Source organism: Triplophysa rosa, linkage group LG23 (assembly GCF_024868665.1).
Source record: "Triplophysa rosa linkage group LG23, Trosa_1v2, whole genome shotgun sequence".
In the NCBI taxonomy this organism is placed as follows: domain Eukaryota; kingdom Metazoa; phylum Chordata; class Actinopteri; order Cypriniformes; family Nemacheilidae; genus Triplophysa; species Triplophysa rosa.
This window is the reverse complement of record NC_079912.1, coordinates 9,124,927-9,147,006: the sequence shown is the minus strand read 5'-3', so window position 1 is coordinate 9,147,006 and position 22,080 is coordinate 9,124,927. Positions and strand designations below refer to the sequence as shown.

The window sequence follows — 22,080 nt, the reverse complement described above, 5'->3', positions numbered from 1 at the left end:
GAACACAATAGTGAATGAATTACAATTACTCAATTCAGTCATTTTGAAAACTTATGAGTTTGTTGCTGTCAATTTACACTTCCCACCAAAAAGAATTTGAGTGCCATCAACATTTTTGTGAAGCATTTACACGAGTTGCAATCTGATAAACATCTACAAGTTGACTTGTGGTTTGTCTGCAACATAATGTGTATTTGGATGAAAATAAGTACCGTAATAAATACGGCTGATGTATTTATGTTGCATATACACAAAATGGGCATTGAAACGCAATTTTCATAAAACTCAATTCACAATAAGACTAAAAAACGCTTGCCCAATCATGAGTTATTGAGTTTCTTAATCACAATGGAAATGCTATTTTGCCGCTACAACACAATCACATTAAACACACACGGTTCAGGCTATCGGGCTGGATGCCAGGGTCAACAGTTCACACAAACAGAACAGATTTTCACGGGTGCTTCTGTCGTTTCCTCAGCACTCATTACGGACTGGATATCAGTCAACCGTACCTCACTCTCATGGGAAAAATGACAGCATTATTAGCCCCGTAACAAACTTATCATGAAGTTATTACAGCCCCGCTGCCCTAATCACTGCTGGAATAACCGTCGCAATTCATCAACGTTTGTGCTTTAGACGTGCAAAGTCAACATCAAATACACATCGTGGCTTACGGGATACGACGGATGCTTCATTCCCCTCTTAATGATTAAAATCAACAAACAGCGCAGGACAAGACAATGCCCTCTGAATAGCTGAATAGTGTTTCTTCTGGGAGGGATATGAATAGAGAGAGAAAATCAATATGCTGATGCTGATGTGAAAAAGTGCTGAGCGGGAGAACCCAGGGGGTGGCACTGCGAGTCAAGGCGGAGGAATTAAACCAAAAATGCAATGGATACAAAAAACAGAGGGTGGCCTTGTTGATGCCAGAGCGCAAAGTCAGGATCAGTCCCATCTGTTGGCGCGCCGTCCTGAAGCCCGGAGGATTTGAGGGTTTGCTCGCGCTCTTCAAAGTGTCCCTAGAAAGTGCGAGCACCTCTGCGGAAGCTTCGGGGAAGATACTTTGAAACTGTGTCGTACCAAGCTATGAGCTATTCATAATTTAAAATAGTCAACTACGTTTCGGTTACTTCTTTGAAAAAGCGTGGTAAATAAGAGTAAACGCCCTTCAGGGCAAGTGCATAGTAGAATCAAGGGCTTTAATGCCTAGACCTCCATGAATTATCGACCGAGCTATCAGTTTTCTTCCTGCAGAATCTGTTCGTTTCAAATGCTCTCTGATAGAAAAACCCTGGCCTTGTTTGCTTTTACAAATAAAGGAAATTACTTGAGAATTCTCATTCAAATGTAAAATGCTACAGTTGCTTGGATGATCGATTGATTTATGCATACTTTGTAAATATTATTGCATTTAAAGGAATAGTTAAGGAAATATAGTATAGTAAAAGAAAACATTTTGTCATAAAACTTTCTCATGTTCTCATGAAGGGGCAAATGATGAGATATTTTTTCCTTTAAATAACTGTTTATTATTATTTAATGTAATCAACCACCAACTGTGACCCAGAAATACTCTGAAAAAGAGGCAAGCTATCGTGTATTTTCTGAAAAATGAGTTAGTAGAGGCACAACCTTTGTCCCCAACATGCTGCTTCACAGCTTTTTAGCCTAAAATATTAACATTAATTGTCTTTTCTTCCTGAACGCCTTTCTTATAATATGTATACAGACTAAATGAAATCAAGGCAGTTCAATCCAGCTCCTGAAAATCTGATTTATTACGGAGTTATAATTACCAACTATAGAAGATTCAGGACCACAGACAGCTTGTTTGCACTTGTGCGAGGCCCTTTAGGAACTAAAATACCACTTCCCAGTGCAAAAAATGAGGAAAAAAACAAGACAAATACAGCATTTGTCTTTTCATCTTTTCGTTCGGGTACTGGAGCAGAGGTTAGACAAACACAGGGAAGCATAGAGAGAGAGAGAGAGAGAGAGAGAGAGAGAGAGATGCTTTGTATTAAAGCAGAGCACAACCCAAGAGGGGAATGTATTCATTTCTTCTGTTTGCTCAGCTCTTCTCTCCTTACACCATCATGTTTAAAAAAACATTCTGCATTTATTGGCCACTTTACAGGCAACACAACCACAGGTGTTGCATACAGTAGAATGACGACAAAACAAGAGTCTCAGACATGCATTGAAAACCAACAGGATGGCAGAGACAGGATCAATGTCTCTGAATAAATGTACAGAATCAATCAATTTATTCACCCTCATGAATTGGAGGATGAGGCGTAAAGATAAAGATGCATAGCTCTACTATTAATTTGAGTGTTTATTCATATGATTTTCTATGGTGGTCATTAGGTACTTGGAACAACAAATTTTATTAAAGGTGGGACTTGATCTGAAAAGTTTGAGAACCATGGTCTACAGTATTAATAAGACAAGTGAGGGAAAACAACATTTGTGCTCATAATTCAGACACTTGGCTCACTGATTCTGACTCTGTTGGGCTAATGCAGTTTAGCAGCAGTAACTGTGTACTGTGCAAACATAGTTAAGAGGTGAATATTACTGTTCACAGATCTGTGATTTGTTGCGTTCGACAAAACATTTGTTTCTGGATTGAAGACGCTATTTTTGGGCCATGGCGTCAGCCCATCGTAATGAGTAAATATTGTTACTTTATCTTGGGAAGAGACATTTTATGGATTGAAAAGCTATAATTAAAGATGTATGATTCTGCTAGGCTGTGGTCATATAAATGCAGACATAGGTTTTAAAGAAATAACTATTTAGATAATGAAAATTTTTTCCCCATATAAACTCCAACGAGGAGCTGAAAAAAGCAATAAAACATGCAAAACGTATATTTTGCCTGCAGATAAGACACATTTCTTCCCACTTATATTTTTCAAAGACTTTCATAAGACGCGTTCCTCAGTGGAACACAAAAGAAGATATTTTGGGAAATGTTTTGTGTTCATACAATGGAAGTCAATGGGGTCCAATGTAGTTTGGTTTACAACATTCTTCAAAATATCTTCTTTTGTGTTCTGCAGAAGAAAGAAAGTCATGCAGGTTTAAAATGACATGAGGATGAATAAAAAAAGGTTCCATATTAAAACGGGTTATAAACCGAATATTAAAAAACAAGCAAAATTTGTTCTTTTAATTAGAACTTCACACACAAAAAAACACTATGGGCAAAGCGATAGGTTTTTGTCCTTGTGTTGACTTGCAACTATAAGAATGCAAAAACCAAGATATATGAATGGCAATAGAGTTATAGTTTGATTGATCTGTCAATTCATTCAACCTGCCTTACTTGAAATTCAAAATCTTTAGGACCCATTCCAGAGAAAAAACATATCGATATATGAAATAGCATCAAAAGGATGAAAAATATCGAGCCAAGTGCTAAAAGAAAAGACCCAGCCCTATTCTTAACCCACAAAATATAACACTACGCAACAAAACAAACAGGCTGTCTGCTAAGCCATTTATCATGATCTATTTAGCAAGCATAAAGATCTTGTCATCAATAACTCACATTAGAAGTCAGATTTGATCTCTGTAGCAACACAGAAGCAGAGAGGTTCTGACATTGAGTACCTTCAGTAGTAGTTAGTGGAGATTGATTGTTCTGCAGAGGATCACGTGGAAGAGGCCAGTGAAGAGGCAAATTACATCAATACTTTATTTCAAAGACAAGTGGATAGAAGTCATGGCCAAAGACATGGTCAATAGCCTCAGCCGAAGCCTCCGATAAACTGTGACAGGTTTGCTCATGCCAAAACCAATATAGTTACATACTCAAATCAGTGTTCACATGTGAGAAACACACGATCCAGGTTCAAAAGGCCCGTACGTAATGAAAATACTTTATAGAAATATAACGCTTTGCCCACTAGAGACACCCAACAGAACAGCAAACAATAAAACTAAAAACTTTTAAGCAGTGCATTAGTGTCCATGAACAAAAAACAACAGATTTAAAGGGACAGTTCCCCCAAAAATGAAAAATTCTGTCATCATTTATACCCATCCTCATGTCATTTCAAACCTACAAGACTTTCTTTCTTCTGCAGAACACAAAATAAGATATTCTGAAGAACGCTGATAACCAAACAACATTGACCCCCATTGACTTCCACTGTATGGACACAAAACGACTGAGACATTTCTCAAAATATCTTCTTTTGTGTTACACAGAAGAAAGAGTCATATACAGGTTTAAAATGACATGAGAGTGAACTATGCCTTTAAAATCACACATGGGAGATAACAAAGATGTTTTGATAGCACCAAAGAGTGAAAGTGTTTACACTCTTTCAGGAAAAGTCAACCTGTCCATGTCCAAGATGAAGGGGAAACATGTTTACACAGTTGCAATAAACAAACACCTACCCGCATCGCTCACCTCACCGGGGAGAAAGATGAAGTCATTCCCATGGGAAATAAAAGTCATTCACAAGACATAAGCTAGAGGAACACAACAGGACCTTTTCCAGATCACTAGGGAAGAATTACACGGAATGAAAACAAATCTAGTCCTTCACAAAAAGTCAGACTCGGGTCATACAATTACAGGTGGACGGCAGCAAACGCACACAACATCTGGGACGCAACAAGCTCTTTTTCCGTTCATCTGGATGTCTTTCCTTTCACTTCTCCGATCAGCCGGATCCAGTCGGGAAAGTCCCTCTCTAAATCATTCGGGTCTGCTTGTCATGTTCGAGATGAAGACCAACATAAATCATCTGTCATGTCCAATGCATTGATGAGCAGAGAGTAACAGCTTGATTGTGTCGGTCCCGGGCCTCTGGAGAATTCAGTCTTATGTTTTCCTCTCGTGTCTCTATCTGATTTGGAGAGATTCTCCAAGGATGTGCTGACTACAGCAATGCGACCTTCAAACAGCGGCCAAAACAAAGATTAGATAATAATATATAACTGACCATCTAAAGCATGAAAAGAAAAACTCTGAAAGGCAAGGCACGCACACATACATGTGACAGTGTGTTTATAGAAAGCCTTGCGCTTACTACAGCCAGATTTACACACATTGCTTTATCAAGTCTGACTCATTATGCCAGTGGAGGATATACAGCTGTTATTTCATAGTCAGATGAAGGGGGACGGGGAGGTAAAGGTGGGAAAACCCTGAATTAATCTGGTCATGCCTTTCACACAAACATCTCAAACCTCGTTTTATTTTCAGTGCGGGCTGAATTATAGCCACCAATGCACCACTGCAAGAGAAATACAATCCACTCGTAAGCCCTGGAAATCAACAAAACACCCATGAAAGATGCCCCCCTGTCCCCTGAGCTGGGCTAAGAGGGAATAAATTATTTTAATATGTGTCCCAGGAGTATAGCATGGAATTCATTTTGTTGTGGGTGGCTGTTTATTTGCCTTTTGAGGACGGCACTGCTCACCAAATGTGATCAATTACATTGATCATTTCACTGGTGGTAAAAGCATATAAGAAATAAGGTCAGGCTAAAATACACACGAATGCAAGTGGGGACTTGTATAGACGTTTCATCGGACGCGCGCACGCCTAACCCCCAGTTAACTTCCGGTTTGTGTTTGGCTAGTGTTTAATAATATAATGATTCATATTTGATTTAATTTGTTAATAATAATTTGTATTATTATTTTACTTTATAATTGTATTAAATAAAGGATTTGTTGAATTTTGTTTAGGGATGCACAATGAATTATCGGCCATATCAGTATCGGCCGATAATGGTCATTTCTAATGTTATCGGTATAAATTATATATTACAGACGATAAATAATGAATCATTTTCTCTGGTTAAACCACTTCAGCTGCACGCTGCTCCCAGTTAAAACCCAGAACAGCACCGTCTTTCCGTCTTGATCATTCACTTACTGTAATTAACAAAACATTGTTGATGTAAACACAGTATGTATGAATGTGTTAATTATAGGAACAAAAGTATACTGTTTAAAGCCGATTGCTGTCTGAATGATTTCTGTCTTGAGACCTGTTAAACTTGTGGCTATTAAGAACACTTTTCTGGGTTGCTCTGGAAGAAAATCGATAATTTGTTTATTAATCTTTACCTAGTGTAAAGTAGGCTTGGTACATGATTTTCAGGGAAAAAAGAGAGTTAATGGTTACTTCGTTTTCAGCAGTGAATGTTTTTAAATAAAAGCATTGGTCCAATTTTTGCCTTTTGTTTCTGTCTCAGAAAGTGTTATATTGATATTTAGATACTGTATATTGGCCAATATATCATTTATCGGCTTCCGATTTTAAAGAATTATCGGTTATAGTTATCGGCTAAAATGTACATATCGGTGCATCCATAATTTTGTTGTATGTTAATTTTATTGATAAACAATTTGTTGAATGGGTCCTGTAGTTTGGTCGCATTTAAACAAACCGTATGGTGCATTGACTTCTGGTGGTTGAGCTTGGTATCGTAGTCTAAATTCAAAATATAAGTTTAGCCAAGTAATGCTTCTCGGTTTCTTTTGATTGTTATCAGAAATAATCTACAGGCACTCTATTGCTTGTGAATGTGTACCAGAAGTTAAGGTGGGATCACAAGTGCACATGCGCAGTACCGTTTTTTTATGTTGTTAAGATGAAACCGTCTTCAATATAAATGTTCATAATTATTGTAATGTATAATGTGAAGCGATAAAAAAATCAAGAGTGATGCTGCCATGCCAAAAAAACAGATGAAACTGTCTATAGGAGTTTTCTGTTACATTTCTGTACATTTTTTTGTTAAAGTCTAATTATTTTCTCATATTCAACACACATAAATAAAAAAATAAAAAAGGTGACCCTGGACCACACACAACCAGTCATGAATAACTAAGCTTTCGATGGATGTATGGTTTGTTATAGATAGGACAATATTTGGCCGAGATACAAATATTTGAAAATCGGGAATCTGAGAGTGCAAAAAATCAAAATATTGAGAAAATCGCCTTTAAAGTTGTCCATCAGAGGCGCTGTAGCAGGTCGTGGCTAAGAAGAAACAGGTTTGTTTTAACGCTCTCTATTGGCTTACCGCTGTAATGATGATGAGGATAGTAGATGAACCCAAAAGCTGAAATTCTAAGCTTTACATAGATACATAACTTGAGTGGGTAATTCCCAAAGAGCGGGCAGCAGCGAGTGAAGTTTGTAGGTACGTTTCCGGCCATTTTTGCTCGCAATTTTGCTGCATTCAATCACTAAATTGAAGTTTTATATATTTACTGTAGGAAATTTATAAAATATCTTCATGGAACATGATCTGTACTCAATATCTTTATGATTTTGGCCATTAAAAAAATCTAAAAATTTTGATCCATGCAATGTATTGTTGGCTATAGCTACAAAATATACCCGTGCTACTTTTGAAGGGTTTTGAGGTCCAGGGTCACATATTGTTTTTATGTCCATTTAATTGCATAACAAAATGAAAACTGGCGAAACAAGTCAAAATAACAGAAAAGATGTTCTGTATTTTTTCAGATCGGCAAAGAAAACAAGTTTGATATTCACTTTTAAGCAATACAACAGTAATTTTTGTACATGTATTTATGAAAAGTTCAAAAATTTGTTACGTCAATATTATATATAACTGTATTGCACTGTTCTAAAACTGTTAATTTTATTTTCAAGTTAATGTTGTCGTTTGGCCTTGAGCTTACAGATGTTGTTATTGAACATTGTGAGATGACATGCAGCTCTTACAATTACACTTACAGTTCCAAGCTGTCAGGACGCGACCAGGCATTGGTTGTTTTTGGTGTAGATACGGCGTGTGGCTTTTGTTACAAACATAACTAAAAAGTTCAAACAGAAATGATAGAATTTCTGGGTGAATTAAAATATAATTATAATCTAAAAACCGTAAGGACTTTAAGATTCACATCAATGTTGCAACTGTCTATTCACCATAAAACGTCCAGTTCTTCAAAGAAAGATACGATTAAAAATGACTTGATGGTTCCATTATAGAGCAAAAGACATGGAGTAAGTCTGTGTCAGTCTGGGGTGTGGGTGTGGATAGAGGGTGGCACGCACGCTGGTGGTGTCACGCCACACACCGGGATGAGTGAGTGTAACAGAGACAGAGAGGCGTGGATCTTTCTTCCTATAGCGTCCTGAAGCCTGTATGATGTGATGTGCCTATAGCCTGTGGCATACTTCTTTTTTTAACGTGTACAGCCGAACACACAGCCTTACAAAGTATACTGCTTTCGACTCATACGCGTACACACAGGTTGACGCATACGCATATTGCAATACCTCTCCGGGCCTACAGGGGTCAGGTTTTCGATGCTCCCAGGACACGGTTGACACCTGGTGGTTAAACTAATTACAGCAAGAAATGGAATGTGCATACGCGACCTGCGCGTACTTTGTACGCGAGGTAACAAAATTCCGGTGATGCACGTACTATTCCGATTACGAAATTTGCGTCACGCACACTGTACGCTGTCCCTCGCGTACCCGTAAAAGGGAACTATACTTCAGCCTTTAATCAACTAAACGCTGGATGACTGTCGGTTGGTTATAATGTCACTGGCAATGAAGTGATGAGACAACCAGAAGCCTCCTCCACACACGCAAAAAAACTACAACCACTCACATGACACATCGCTTGGACCAGAAACGCTTGGCACACAAATACACAAATGCAGATGGCAATGCCATGTCCACTTTGACAAGATGACATTTCAGAATGTCAAAAAAAAACATTTGTGTTCACTTCTGCATTCAAACAGCCCCGCATATTTAATATCAGGCCTGAATCACAGACTTTTCCAAGCTCGAGGGTGTGAAACTGCTCTCTTTGAGGCGGACCCTAACATTTGTTCCTCAAGATATTTCTTTTAACTCCCCAGGAAGTTCATTCCCATGCTGAGTGTGTCAGGGTGACAGAAGCTCTTAATGCAGATATCATGATGGTCTGATCTCTGAGGCTGTACTTTGATTCTGTTTCAAAGAACAGCTAGACCTCTTCAGTAAAAGACAAGAGACAAATGATCCCAGCGCAACAGATCCTCTTTTGTTCTTATCGTACACCTGTAGATGTTCTTCTGTGGTCTTATACACTCCTTGCTGAAGAGGAGTTTTTTGTACAACAAACGCTAAGGTGTGCAACACCTGGCAGGCTCCAAAAAGCCCTTTAAACGTAATTCAAACTGTGTGACTTGAAACTATATGCGTGTGAAGCCATAAAGTCACCCCAAAATGAAAATGCTGCCATCATTTAATCCTCCTCTTGTCATTTCAAACCTGTATGACTTCCTTCCTTCCGCAGAAAACAAAAGAAGACATTTTGAAGAATCTTGTTAACCGGCACCCATTCACTTGCATTGTTTTTGTGCCCATACAATAGAACTGAAAGGGGGCCAGTGCTGTTCTGTTACCAACTTTCTTCAAAATATCTTCTTTTGTGTTCTGTGGAAGAAAGACAGTCATACAGGTTTAAAATGACAAGAGGGGGAGTAAATGATGACAGAATTTTTCATTTTGGGCTGAACTCTCATTTTAACAGACCGAAAAAACTTTTTGACACTTTTTCCCTAAAACAGACTGAATAACAGAATGAAAATAAAAATAGATATTCTGACGTCACAATCATCAAACCCCAGAGATTCAGTCCATTTTCAGAGTGGAATTATGGGAACAAACCACGGGACAGCGAGTGGTGTGTGGAATGTGCTAGCGGACAGGTGGGTACAGAGCAGGTGTTCATCGACATGCAACAGTGAATGTCTTCCTCCAGCTCTCAGGAGGATAGAGTGAATTAAACGAGAACAGAACGATAAAATGAAGCTCACTGCTCTAGTTACACCAGGAGAGTGAAAATGAAGTTTGATAAAGGTGACTTTTTATGGAGGGCAGCTTTTTAATTAAACCGCATGATCTATAGGTGTTTCAGTATAGCACACTTCATCCATATAGGTTGAGATACATGGAGTCAACCAAGTGTAACTTCATTTATTAGGTTGAATTACTCGGAAAATATGAAATGCACAATAACCCGGTCGCCCTTACTGCTAATCTCATGGTGTAAATGGGATTTGTTTGTGAGTCTATAACAAGTATGGACAGGAATTTAATGAGTATGGTTCATTCCAACAATTCTTTAAGAACTTTTCAAAGAATTATTGGTACTAACTACAAACATAGTGAATATAGTGAAAATGGGTAGCTCTTTACAATACAATACGGTTGATTTATTAACATTAGTAAACACATTACATAACATAAGCATAACAAATGTATTTTATAGCATTTGTTGTTAATGCTATTTTAATTTATTGTGCATTAGATAATGTCAATTTTTGATCTTAGTAAATGCTGAAATTAACATGAACTAAGATTAACAAACGCTGCATTGCTTATGCATTAACTAATAATAACAAATACAACTTTATTGTAAACTGATTCCCAAAAAATGTGTATTGCATCTCCTCTCTTACTTCTACCCTCTGTAACCAAAATCTACATAATCATACCTGTAAATGTGTTTTTTGTTGCACTGTAAAATAATATGGAAAATGTACTGGTAAATTTCTGCCAGTACTTTATCCATTTATTGTCCGTTTATTTTACAGACATTTCCTTAAATGCTAAAATGTAATTCAATGCAGTGCAACATTTTAAATACAGTTAAACAAAAAAATGAATACGGAAAATTCCTTCTTATTCATACAGTATATTGTGCCCTATTTTCACAGATTTTTTTATAGTATTTATTTTTGATCTGGTTGATTCGTACCTGTCTTTGGATGAGGGCCAAACTGTCCCGGGCCCTGTTCAAAAGCTCCTCCAACACTTTCGGGTCCTCCACTGTCTTGTTCTCTCTGAATGCATCTCGTACCCTCCGCAGAGCATATGTCCTTCAGAAACAAGAGAGACACAAAGGACTTGATTTTAAAGGTCCAGTTTGTGAAATTTAGCAGCATCTAGGGGTGAATCACGAACTGCAACCGCTCCCCCCTCAATATATTGGCTGCCACAGGATTAAGATGTCATCTCGTCATGTTTTCGCTTTTTTGCCAAAGGAGATAACATATTATGAAACACTCTCTGTAGTGCAGTTTGTCCGTGTAGGGCTACTGTAGAAACACAACATGACAAATTCCATGCAAGGGGACCCGCGGTGTATGTAGATAGAAATAGCTCATTCTAAGGTAATAATAACATAACGCTTCATTATGTAAAGTCTTTATATACCTCTGAAGACTTAGTTATGTATGTTTATGTTATATTGCATTTCTGTCAATACATGCTCCTTAATATCACACATTTCACCATTAAGTAGTGCTTGTCCACACAAAAGACACCACCACAATTTTAAGGAGTTTCCAGGGTGTTGCTAAGGTGATCTTTTATTGGCTCAGGGCAAAAAAACTCCCTTGTCAAATCTCTGTGGATGCCTAGATTTGGCTTAGGTCCGTGCTTTAATATAGATCTATAATATTATTTTGCAGATCTTATCACTTGCCAGAGAAAAACTGATGACTTGGGAAAGTGAAAGCACACCTCTCTTCAACAAGCTCACTAAAAATGTTCAAACCAGCACATGCAGTCATAATGTGGATGATGTGGTATAATGGTGAATGGTAAATGGAAGGATGCTGGTTCGATATAAGTAGTGAATTACGAGTCATCACCATCACGCCCATAAAACACTAAATTCCAGGTGTCTCCAGGGGGTTTGTCCTTGTAATTATGCTGAATTTACATTGTGTCAGTAACACAAGAGATGACACCTCAGAGATACTCTTATCTATGAAAAACTTCACTGAGCATTTCACAACCTCTGGCTTAGTTTCTATAGCAACACTCCACACTCAAATGGGAGGAGTCTGAGCTTTCTTTGACAAAGAAGTGAACGGTTGAAAACTTTTGGCATAATGCGAACACAGCAAAAGTTAAGGCTGTATATCACATAAAACCATAAAATCTAAGTGAGGCTAACTAATTTAAAAATGTTTTTATTTAAGATGCACCGAAACTAAATTTCTCCACCGATACTGTTAGCCGATTATTCAGAGTGATGTCTGCCGATAAAGATTCTGAAGATTAAATGAATATTTCTTAACTTTCTGAATGTTATTAATTCATATAATGACTATTCATATTGTACATCAAACTGGTGATGTTTCTTAACATTTTCTATATACCGAGCAAAAATTCATTGCCTTTTTCTGTCCTCTTTTGATTGACAGGATATATGGGCCCTGATCATCAGCTGTTTTTAAATTAAACTATTTTTGGCCAATATTTTGGTGCATCTAACATATTTATTTATTATAATTAATCTCAAATTTATTTAAAAAAGTTATTTATTATTATTAACATTTTCATTCTACGGCAAATGATGCAAGGTGAGATAAAACGTGCAAATTAAGAATGAGCAAAATGAATAAAAAAATACCTTAAAAACTGTAATATTCAGGGAGCTGGGGTGGCATAAATTTATTTTTGTTCATGTTATCATTTCTTGAACATGTTAACATGTTTTTAATGTTGTTTTACACCCTGCTTTTTTTTTTTTTTACCACATTTCAAAAAAACTCTAAAATTCTGTAAAATAAAAACAGAAGATAACAGAAAATTATAGGTTTTTACAGTGTACAATTCTCAAAACATATAATGAAATTAATATGTTAAAAAATGTAATTTAAAATAAATGAAATAAGACATAAACAATAACAAAACGATATATTGATAAATTTATTTTACATTTTTAAAGATGGTGTTTTAAATAGTGTGCTGCAATTCAGTTGTTACATAGGAAAAACCTCTTGGAAATGTTGCGTATTGCACATTTAGCTTTTGTCTTGTTAAAGCGCCACGAAACCTTAAACAACATTTATTTAGATGTTAACAGAGTTGGTTGTGTTGCACATCAAAACAATGTTAGCAGCTGTAAGTTATTACAGTATAGAAAACTTGTTAATTTTGAGCGTTTTTGCGCTATTTTTGCCTTCCGGGTTTAAAATCCTCATCTGGCCAATGTCAAAGGATGTGACGTGGCGATGTACTACTTCCGACACTGACAAAAGGGGGCTGTTCTAGTCATATTTTAACTAGAACAGTTATACTTGCATTTTGTTAAAAATAAATACTCATATTACATTTAGTGGTTTCTGTAAAACCGATGTAGCTTGAAAGTATGATTCGTATAATGATCATAGACTGTATAAAACAGACAATGACTACTATATTTTATAAAACGGTCAGTTCTGGTCCTTGATTCAGATTGGCTGAGCGGAGTTCTAAGCCGTTATAAAATACCCCAGTAACCCACTGCTTCTTGGGGCTTATTGCTTTATTAAGACATGGAATCGGAACACTTTCTCTCATGCCCTGCCCACTCTTCTTCTCACAGCGTTCAAGCCCATTTTAATTGCATTTTTCAAAAACGACGGTGAGGTAGAATGCAGTTGAAAGGGGGAGGTTTCTTGACACTTTAAAGGCGGGGTGTCCGATTTCTCTTAGCCGTTGTTGATGTTCAAATCACCAAAACAAACACACCCCTACCCCCATCTTTCGCTTTCGTCAGCACTCGGCTCGGCTAATGTCCGTCCTGTGCACTGTGCACCTTACTGCTGATTGGCTACAAGGTTGTTTTGGTGCATAATTCGGAAATTGATTACCCCACCTTTAAGTTGAGGGTAGTCCAGGTCTAGAAGTCAAAACTGTAGAACTGTTGCCGCTACTACTGCTGTAGAACTCAAAACCATTAGCAAAACGTGAATGGACTGGCAAGGATACAGTGAACTCATCATACTGCTGTGAGGAGACAAAAGCCACTGTGACCGCTCACTGGGAAATGCAAAGACAAACTCAAGTCACTTTTCTGTTGGATGACAGGGTTCATTAGCGGCAGTGCTGTGTGTGCCACATGCTAATAATGGAGCAGTCATTAGACGGCTAGTTACTAAACTGTGAGATAGATTTGCACCTTGATGCTTCTAGGGAGTCAAAGATCTACAGTCTTTTCATCTGGCATCGCAAGCAATGCAGGGCACAGAGGAACCGACCGTGCCACGGCAAGATCAAAGTGCCGCCTGGCACCCGTGGAAGCACCGCCACTAAGACGTGGCAACTTCACTCTGAGTCTGACAGTCAAATTCAAGCCTCCTCCCGCTTCACTGGATTAGGGGTCAAAAAATGAAGGGGAGGAAAGGCGGAAAGGCAGAAAATAATGCGAGAGACCCACTGAGAAAGATTGAGAGAGGTAGACAGAACGGATGAGAGCAGACTCATGCGCAAGGTGAAAAATATCTGATCACACACAACGGATGACAGATGCAAAATTGCGACGCGAGAATGAAAAAATGGGTCATCCTTAGAAAAACCACGTTGACAGACACGTCAAAAGAGTCAGAGATAAACAGGGGACTTTGAAGTGTTTGAAGTGCACTTTGATTTGCATTTTAAGGGCTTGTGTGTATACAGTGTCACAGCAGTGTAAAATACAAGAAAAAGATTCAGATCAAGATTTTGTCCATAAACTTCTGGATATGCCATGTTACTCGATGTTCTGGCTACAGTAGAGTAGCTAAACCAAAGTAAGCATTATGTTAAAGGGATTTGCTATACTTTTTGCTGAAAAGCACTGTATATGACAATGACATGAACCCTTGTACATTACAACAGGAAAGAAACAACAGACTGAAGAATATTTCACAAAAGTGATCCTCCGAGGCCAACAAATAACTCAGCTTACAACACTTCATTACCTCATTACCACAGAGAGACCCGGTTAATAATAATCCACAAATATCATCCATTTGATGCAACAGCTGATAGTTATTTTCAGCGTTTACAGCCATCTGGCTTTAAGGTCTCCAGCAAGACAAAGCGTTTGTCAAGAGGAAAACAGAGAGCGAGCTGTGGATCCGTGGTGAAATTTGGTCGGACCCATTGGACAATTAAGCAGGTGGTCTGTGTCACCGGCGTAGGAACGGCTGATTCATCGAGCAGCACACACGCCGAATCCTCGGAGAGACAAACGCTACCTGTGCCAAGCCGCCAGACTTACAAATGAGCCACGATGCATCTGACAGAGAAACAGAACTCTCCTTCCTGTGTTTTTAGGGGAACGCATCATGCTGTTGGATGTGGTTAAGCTGACCTTAAACAATGACATAATGTGTTGTTTCATGTAGCTGGTGGGACTTGATTAACAAAGCTATTTCTGGAGACGAGCAGGAACTCGCGCTTAAGATCTCACAGCGGCAGATTAGCAAACTCGTGTTCTGTAGGCGACAATTAGCGTAGCATCACCCATGGGCAGTTAAACACACATTAATTCACCTCACCGACTTGAAAACATGAGGAATACTCGGCATCTAAAGGAACATAAAACAACTTGTTTCGTGGTTCTCTGAAGTGGAACCAATTACAATGGCTTAATATTTAATGACACCTTCAGCTGTGAATACATGGGCCATGTTTTATTAGCTAAAGATGCATCCGTCCCCTGAAATGGATTTCACACTTTCAGCTGGAAAATGATGAGTCTGGTCAAAATTATGAAAATAGATGAGAACCATGTAAAACAGGCTGATTACAATGGGATATGTTTACAAAGAGTCAAAAGTAAAAGGAAATATGAGAATTATGAAGAGAAGAAAAGAAAAGAGTAGAAATGAAATGAGAGGAGACAAGACTAGAAAAGTAAATGCTTTTTATTTTGTGCAAAGTGACTTATAAAGTCACTTATATATAAATACAGTTATATATATATGAATATATACAGTTATATTATGAAAGACCTCTGATTGGCTATTGTGTTTCCACCGGGTTTGGTTGCGCAAGCGCTGGGTAAGGAGCCATTCAAAGACATATCCGATGACCTTGGAAACACAATAGCCAATCAGAGGTCTTTCATAATCTGTTCAACAGCGCTCAAAATGATAGCGGGAAATGCAAGTATCGTCACATTACCGACTGGTACCGAAGTTTGGTATCGTGACATATTATATTGCATTTCTGTCAATAGATCCTGCCAAAAATTACACACAGCACCTTTAATTTCAATATACTGTAGGCCTATTGCCCTGTTCTCAAAGGAATAGTTCACCCAAAAATAAATCTTTCCAGCTTGGTAATGGCATTTAAGAGTGCCCCAGTTTTTGAAGCTCCAAAAAGCGCATACTGTATATCCGTCATAAAACTAATTCATATGACTCCTGGGGGTCATTCTAAAGTGAAATGTCTTCTAAAGTGAAAAAAAAAATTCTTTGAGATATTTAGGCAAGATAGATAGCGTTAGACTTTGAACGTGTATTACACACCTAGTGGCGGCATGCCGGCTTCATGTATCTCAAAGACGATTCAGATTTGACACGCGAGAACCAATGAGATGCTATCATGGTTCCAATACAAAGCTTGGAAGAGCCAGGACTCCTTTCAGAATAACTCAAATTGTGTCTGGCTGAAGAAAGAAAATCACGTACACCTATGTCAAATGGCATGATGGTAAGTAAATAAGAGATTAAAATTCATTTTTGGAAGAACATTGGATGAGCATTTATTCCTTTAAGCACAGCATCATTACCCCAACGTCAAGACTATCGCTGGATCTTATGGAGTATACTGTGGTCTAAACTGTAGACAAGCTGAACAAAGACTGAAGAGAGCATATGAAATAAAAACCGCACTCAACTTTTCACAAACTTGCCCAAACTTGTATATAAAGTAAAATCAATATTTTACGTCGATGTATGCACTCATTTAGTAAGCAGTCATGTACTAAGCAGGATAACGTATAATGTAAATTAGACCCGAAAAGGACGATCAGGACCCTGACATGAAGCAGATGACGACCGACTGACTGTACATCTGAAGATCTGTAGTACTGTATGAAACAGCACCAAAAAGGTCTCTGCAGTGGAGAACGAACATGTGCGGTCGTGTTGAATGAGCAAACAGCTATGAATGAATCAATACAAACAGAAAGACAAAAAAAGCCTTTTTTTCCAGCAGGCATCACGGACACCTCGCTGATGCGATCAAATAAAGCAGCTTGGCAGACGCACACACTTTCAAGGGAGATCTGTGAGATTTCACAAGCAAAACCTCAGAGTGATGCGGGGAGAGCCGGTCCCTTATCACTTATTTATCTCTGGCTTTTAAAGCTTTATTGGCTGTGTGCTTTATGAAAAAGATCCAGTGCAAATATGTCGTCATTGGCTCTGCGCTAACGTCGAACCCGAGAACCACGGGGGAGGGTTATATTTATTGGGAAGATGCTTTACGTAAGAGCGTGCCCTACTTTCTGCAGTCTGCACTTGGAGCCCTATTGGAAATCTGCAGCACGCACCCAGAAAATGTGCTTCCAACTCTCAGAAGACATCTATTTCTCTTTGGATTTTTGTTGTGACTTACCTTCTATCAAAATCAACCGTTCATTCATTTCTCGCCGCTCAATCATTGCCTCTCACTGGCTGAATTTGTTTCTGGCTTTCAATCATCTCGCAGTCGCTCTCAGTTCTCCTGGATTTCATTCACTCTTTTTACTCCCTACACCCCCCCCTCCTCTCTCTCGCTTTATCTCTCTCTACATGCTGTTTCAACTCTTGTCTCCTGTGCAAATTTGTGAATTTCAAATCAAATACACACAGAACTCAAACCACAAAAATCCCATATAAAAGGTACATTACGATCCTTATTGCTCCCAAATGTGAGTTGCCACCAGCATACAGTATGTGATCATACAGTATGTGAAACTATTCTCACACAAACTAAATCATATAGGCACTGAATTACATAAAACTTCAAGTTTCAAAAATGAAGCCCATTCTTACTTAATTTACTGCATTCAATTGACTATGACAATGTAGCCATATTTTGAGAATTTGCTCGTCACATCCTTTTCAAATCGATAATTTATTGCAAATGGTTTAATGAAGAATTCACACAAAGCAATTCTGCCCATGTTTCTTAAATGAGACACAATGAATTGCAATATAAACTAAAATAATTATAAAAGCATACAGCGATTTCAGAGGGAATATCAAAGCTCTATGGAAACTAGATAGAGGATTATCCTTTGGTTGTCAGATTTTTATTCAGTTAACACTTTTATTGCTATTTGTGATACAAACACACTGACTATAGAATATCCTGTAGAAATGATATTATGGATTGATTTCCCCTGAATCTTTCTCACTGGTAATTGAGAAAGTTTTTTATACTATAGATTACAAAAGGGAAGTCGGGCTGGCTAGTCATGCTACTCTACTTTTCCACACAATGAAAGTGAAGTGACTTAGGGCTATTGTGAAATTTGGTTAACATTTGGCAGATGCTTTATGCAAAATTACTTGCACTGCATTCAAGTTATACATTTTTATTTATTTGCTGGTATACAAACTCATGACTTTCATGTTGTTAGTGTAGTCTCTAGTACCGTTTGAACTACAGCCACACTGGCTGATGATGACTAATGATTACAGTGAGAAATTGTCTGCTTTAGAGATTTGAAAAATATTACGTTTAATATCATACAAATTGTCATATGATGTCTTTTTGTGTACTTGATTCTTAGGCACAATGTAATTCTTTGTAAAAAGTATTTTTTTGGAATAAGAATAAAATACTGAAAACTTTCAATATTTAGGCTATGAAATGAAGAAAATACATCTTTCGTAAGTGTGAAAATCATGTAAACAACAAATTTATTGAGTTCTAAGAAGAGTGTCGTCTCGTCTGCCTCTAAATGCAATGAAGTCTCCAATTATTTAATCAAAACAGAAAAATATAAAGCATAAGCAGATATGTCTTATAGGAAAATGGGGAAATGTCAAAATATAAGGTGGAGTAAAGCCCTTCAGTAAACTGTAGCGCTTCAGTATACTGAAGGTGTGGGAACTTTGGCAGCTTTCATTGGCCAAGGCCTGCCCAAGAGGCTTTATGACTGATAGGAAAAGCAACCAATCATCTTTGTTTTGTGCCGCGTAACGTTTAGAGGCGTGGAAATGTCCCCTCAGTAACAGACCAATGTACATTCAAGCACATGTCAAAAGTTAACAGCAACAACGTTTATGAGTTTATGCTGTGATCTTTGCATACTTTTAAGACATTAAGCGTTTAGTCGATTGTGATGAATTCTTATTGCAACCGATGTAAAAACATCAGCTTACTTATTTAACCAGACGACTTCGTGTTGTCTACAGACGGACCGTTCAAGCGGAAGTAACACACAAATTTTCTCATATTAATCTTGAGTACCTATAGAGTAGTATTGCATACTTCGTATCTTCGAAGAGTCTTTAGTTTGATCACATTTATAAAAGACAGATAGACCTGTACGATTATTTCCGAAAACAGGCGACCTCCTGAAGGCGTGCGCATTATCCCTGCATAACTGATGATTCATGATTCTGATGACTACTTCTAACGTGCTGACGTGTTTCCAGAAAAGCGTGCCTTATGCATCAAATGTTCAGCCAACGGTCCATGTGTGTGACGTCTGAGGCCGAGATATACATAAACCAAGACTATACATAAACCAAATGACTAAGATGTTTTAAATAGTAGTTTTAAAAACAATATGTGACTGAACTTGCATTTAACAAACAATTAATTCTAAATCTTTCATATACAACTATTATTAACCAAACAGAGACATGTTTGCCATTTAATAGGCATTTAACATTTCAAATTTGTGTTTAGCTAAGAATATATTGGTTTGCTTTGATTAACATGCTACTATGCTTGCTACTGGATCTATTATGTGGTATACAATATTTATACTGTGCACAATACGCAAATTTTTATTATGCAGTTTACAGAATACTCAGATCACATGTGCCGAAATAAAAAAACTGTATGTTGTAATGATTGTGCTCGACTAAAAACGTTATAAATGACCGTGTGGATATCAACATATTATTTATTATTATTAATATAAACAGGTTTATTATTATTAATATAAACAGGTGTCAGCTGTTAAGCATTATAATTCTGTGGGAAATCAAAATCAATTACCAGCAAGCAAGCTGTCTCCACCTTTAAAAAATGTTCAACAATGGCTAAAAGCTTACAATGCTCAATGCTTGCTCAGTAGTTAAAAATATAAAAAGCTAAAAGATCTTTTACTAGTTGTTTTTTGTAAAACAGCTTAAAAACTTGCTGTAAGAATAAGACGTAGCTGCTTATCTATAATTCAGGAACCCACACAGATATTTAGATAAACACTTTTGTATTATGACATGATGTGTGTGTCCTATATTGATGCTACTATACACAATCCCATCATACAGCAGCAGGTTAAATTAAGCAGCGAAAGCTCCTTTATAAAATATCATCTGCTACTGATATAAAAAACACGCATTCCTGTAAATACCTGTAGTTGTACGAGGGGAATTTCTTGCTCTCCTTCATTAACAGTCTGTAGAGTGACAGCACCTGCGCTGTGCTGGATGCCGCCATGATGAAAACAATGCTGTCAGTTAGCGCTAGGACCCCAAAATAGCATGTTCACGAAGCGCGCCTGAACAAATACCCTGGAAATTACTTCTAAACACAAAAATCTAACTCTATTTTCACATTTATTTTTCAAAAGCGTATTAAAATAAGGTTTTTACTTAAATTAGTACACACTGTGCGCTCTATGTAAGCTAGTTTGTAATATGTTTCTATTATATAGATCAGGCTCATTCGTTGTCTCACCAAAAACAGCACGCGTGTCGAGACAGAGGTGAGTGAGAGGGATTGTTTAGTAAATATCATGTGTTCATTTGCACATATTTGTTTTGTGTTTGTAAATTATACGATGATAATTCATGTTCGTATTATCATGACGTCTCTGTTTCACGAATTGGTCCAAGTGAATCGTCTTTATGTTTGTCAAGTTCTCTGTCATGAGTATTGCAGGATAGCTTTAGCCTTATGACTTTATTTCATTCCTACACAAACAAACTGCGTACTAAGTGATTGTTGTTTATATCGGTTAGGTTCATGTGAATAAATATTCCAAACCGTAAATGTGTTTGACCTTTGTGAGAATTGCATTCATTTTTCTACAACTAAAGAACACATCAAGCATGTGCTGCTGTCAGCACATGATCACTATATTAGAATAGAATAGTCAAATATTAATTCAGTTTAATTTTTTTGTAAATCGTAATTAAAAAATATAATATTAGATTAAAAACTATATATAATGTTTTACTTATTTTATACTAACTACATATTTGTAAGGTACGTTTATTTTATATATTCTTTACTTCCTCTTCTTTACTTATTTTAAATAAGCCCCATTTCATTTTTGCTTCAGCTGACTGTTATGAAAGTAATGCACATTCAGGGTTTATCTATCCAGCTATTCTTCATATCGATTATCACTTATGGGGTCGCAGGGAGTGCTAGATCCTACCCAGCCATCCTAAAACAGGAAAACACCTTGTACAGGTGGCCAGTCCATCACAGGGCTAGATTCGGAGTTTAGCTCAGGTGAAATCTATTTGCTCGTTTTTGTGTAATCAGGGTTAAGAAGAAAGGATACTTTAGATTGAAATTCAGCCAACTCTCTCTTTATATTTGATATACAGAAATTGCTTGGCATGAATTGATATATTATAGATTGTCATTTGAAATCTGATATAATGTTTAGGACATTGTTTATGGGTTTAATCCGTTTAGAAATCCTGGTTGGTCAGAAGCTTAAAGGGGATGTGGTTTAGGTAAAGGCCACAGGGTCTCTGGTCTCATTCCCCTCTGTTTCCTGGCATGCTGATGGTAAAAGTGACATTGAGGTGGCACAATAACTGTGTTGCACATTAGGGACTGTTTTAAACCCAGTTAGATTAGCATATAAACACAATTGATCTATAATTGTTTACTCAAATTGTAGATACGATTGTCCAGTTTAAAATTCTTAACATCTTTAACTTAAAATGAAGTTCTGATGCTTGTTTTCCTTGAGCCTTTTTTAGAGACAGCTATTTACCTATTTACTTCCTATTTATTTAGCACTCTGTTTACATCAACCAGCTAAATGGAGATTTGGCTGGAGATATTAGCATGGCAGAATCTGCTTG

At 37.4% G+C, this 22,080-nt stretch overlaps 2 protein-coding genes across 2 annotated transcripts in view; one reads left to right on the top strand and one right to left on the bottom strand.

The window, feature by feature from the left end:
- Positions 1-20,491, bottom strand: part of LOC130547392 (LYR motif-containing protein 4B) — a 44,169-nt gene extending 23,678 nt beyond the window's left edge. Inside the window, exons 1-2 of the mRNA XM_057323323.1 lie at positions 20,385-20,491; positions 10,791-10,911 (exon numbers count right to left, since the gene is read on the bottom strand). Coding sequence (XP_057179306.1) covers positions 10,791-10,911; positions 20,385-20,470 — 207 coding nt within the window. The 5' untranslated portion in view covers positions 20,471-20,491. The remainder of the gene's footprint in view (positions 1-10,790; positions 10,912-20,384) is intronic.
- A 220-nt stretch (positions 20,492-20,711) lies between these two features.
- Positions 20,712-22,080, top strand: part of fars2 (phenylalanyl-tRNA synthetase 2, mitochondrial) — a 138,004-nt gene continuing 136,635 nt past the window's right edge. Inside the window, exon 1 of the mRNA XM_057322675.1 lies at positions 20,712-20,738. The gene's annotated coding sequence lies outside the window, so the exon portion shown is untranslated. The remainder of the gene's footprint in view (positions 20,739-22,080) is intronic.